At 44.8% G+C, this 2444-nt stretch overlaps 1 protein-coding gene across 1 annotated transcript in view; it reads left to right on the top strand.

Moving 5' to 3' along the window:
* The window catches only part of LOC143285260 (uncharacterized), an 11296-nt gene extending 9371 nt beyond the window's left edge, over positions 1-1925 (top strand). The window contains exon 5 of the mRNA XM_076592518.1: positions 771-1925. Coding sequence (XP_076448633.1) covers positions 771-1202 — 432 coding nt within the window. The 3' untranslated portion in view covers positions 1203-1925. The remainder of the gene's footprint in view (positions 1-770) is intronic.
* Positions 1926-2444: the final 519 nt, after the last annotated feature.

The following is a 2444-nucleotide window of genomic DNA, read 5'->3' as shown; positions in this document are numbered from 1 at the left end:
CTCCTTCTCCTTCTTCTTCATCTTTCTATCCACCTCCTCCTCCTCCTCCTTCTTCTTCTTTCTATCCACCTCCTCCTACTTCTTCTCCATCTTCTTTCTGTCCACCTCCTCCACCCCCTCCATCTTCTTTCTATCCACCTTCTCCTCCTTCTTCTTCACCTTCTTTCTATCCACCTCCACCTCCTCCTTCTTTCTATCCACCTCCTCCTCCTTCTTCTTCATCTTCTTTCTATCCACCTCCTTCTCCTTCATCTTCTTTCTATCCACCTCCTCCTCCTACTTCTTCTTCTTTCTTTCCACCTCCTCCTCCTTTCTATCCACCTCCTCCTCCTTCTTCTTCATCTTCTTTCTATCCACCTCCTTCTCCTTCTCCTTCATCTTCTTTCTACCCACCTCCTCCTCCTACTTCTTCTTCTTTCTTTCCACCTCCTCCTCCTTTCTATCCACCTCCTCCTCCTTCTTCTTCTTCTTTCTATCCACCTCCTCCTACTTCTTCTCCATCTTCTTTCTGTCCACCTCCTCCACCCCCTCCATCTTCTTTCTATCCACCTTCTCCTCCTTCTTCTTCACCTTCTTTCTATCCACCTCCACCTCCTCCTCCTTTCTATCCACCTCCTCCTCCTTCTTCTTCTTTCTATCCACCATCTCCTCCTCCTCCTCCTCCTTTCTATCTACCTCCTCCTTCATCTTCTTTCTACCCACCTCCTCCTCCTCATTCTTCTTCTTCATCTTCTTTCTGCCCACCTTCTCCTCCTCCTCTTCCTCCACAGAAAATGGAGCTGAGAACGTCCCGCCGTAGATCACAGCGCAACGCCATCGCCGAAGGTCTCCATGCTGAGGCAGCAGCAGCAGCAGCCGTCTACGACAACCCGGCCTTCGACCCCAACATGCCGTTCCACGACGACGACGACCCCCCACCCCCTGACACGGAACACAGCCCTGCACCCCCGGCCTACAGCCAGCACGGACTCCGACGCATGGACAAAGATGCGGACCTCATCGAAACGACCTTCGACATAGAGGTGGACGAGAGTGAGGAAGGGAAGAGGAGGAGCCTGAGGAATAACCAGTCGAGGAGGAGCGTCAGCTTTAACCGGCAGGTGACGACCAGCTTCAGTCGCAGTCAGAGCACCCCGACCTTCGGGCATCTTCGCCGTGGTGACGATGGGGATGACTCCGACGCCAGCAGCTACGTGGCTTGAGAGAAAAAGATATTATGAAGGAGGAGTGTGTGTGTGTGTGTGTGTGTGTGTGTGTGTGTGTGTGTGTGTAGGGAGAAGGAGGGAGTGTGTTTGTTTGTGTGTTTGTGTGTGTGTGTTCAGTTCTGTTCAGTTCAGTTCTGTTCAGTCACTCAAGGAGGCATCACTGCGTTCGGACAAATCCATATACGCTACACCACATCTGCTAAGCAGATATGCCTGACCAGCAGTGTAATCCAACGCGATTAGGCAGGCCTTAGGGGGGGAAAAAAAGAAAGAAAAAAAGCGCACAAACAAGTAAATGGATGGATCATTAGATAAACAAATGGATGAATAAATAAACGAATAATACAAAAAGTAAGCAAATATGTAATGAAATAAAATAATATGCTGGAAAATAAATAGATTAATAAAGACATAAAAATACAATAATGATAATAAAAATGTGTGTGTGTGTGTGTGTTGGTCATTAACGTCTATTCACGAACGTGATTTTAGACGATGGGGTAGGGTGTGGGTTGTGAATTGTGTGCGCTGTGTGAGTGTGTAAGTGTATGAGAATGTGCTCGAAATAATACAATTACATACATAACGCGAAAGATGTGCTGGGACGCTGTCTCTTTTATTTCGGGCTGTTTTTTGTTTGTGTGTTTTTTGTTGTTCTTTTTGTGTGTTTTTTGTTGGTTGGGTTTGGGTCCAGGGAAGAGTCCTTTTTCCCACATTATGATAGGTTGAATGTCTGGCTCCGTGTTTTGTGTGTGTGTGTGTGTGTGCTTTTTTTTTCTCTCTCTCTTTGTTCTTTTTTTTTTCTTTCTTCTTTTTAAATGCATATTAATCTTATTTCAGTGCACTTATGTGTATTCTGTTGTTTTTCTTCCATGCTCCCAGGGTGGGTGAGAGAGAAAAATCATAAAAATTGCTTTTCTCGTTGTGCGGGTGTTAGATGAAATTACGTTTTCTTTCGTTGTTTTGTTGTTGTTGATGATGATGATGATGATGATGATGATGATTTCTTTGCAAATGTTTCCAAAAAGCTGCACCGATTTGTTGTTGTTGTTGTTGTTTGTTTGTTGTTCTGTGTTACGACTGCTGCTGTTGAAAGTTCAATGGTTATCATTTAGGAGGAAAGCATCATTTCCTTTGCAGCTTTACGGTTTTAGGTATTTTATTCAGCCAGTAACAATCACTAAGTGGGTGTTTTTTTGTGTTTTTTGGGTTTTTTTGTTCTTTGTCATTATGAAAAAA

The sequence above is a fragment of the Babylonia areolata genome, chromosome 8 (assembly GCF_041734735.1).
Source record: "Babylonia areolata isolate BAREFJ2019XMU chromosome 8, ASM4173473v1, whole genome shotgun sequence".
NCBI classification, from domain to species: domain Eukaryota; kingdom Metazoa; phylum Mollusca; class Gastropoda; order Neogastropoda; family Buccinidae; genus Babylonia; species Babylonia areolata.
Note: the sequence above shows the minus strand (reverse complement) of the source record. Positions and strands in the feature narration are given on the sequence as shown.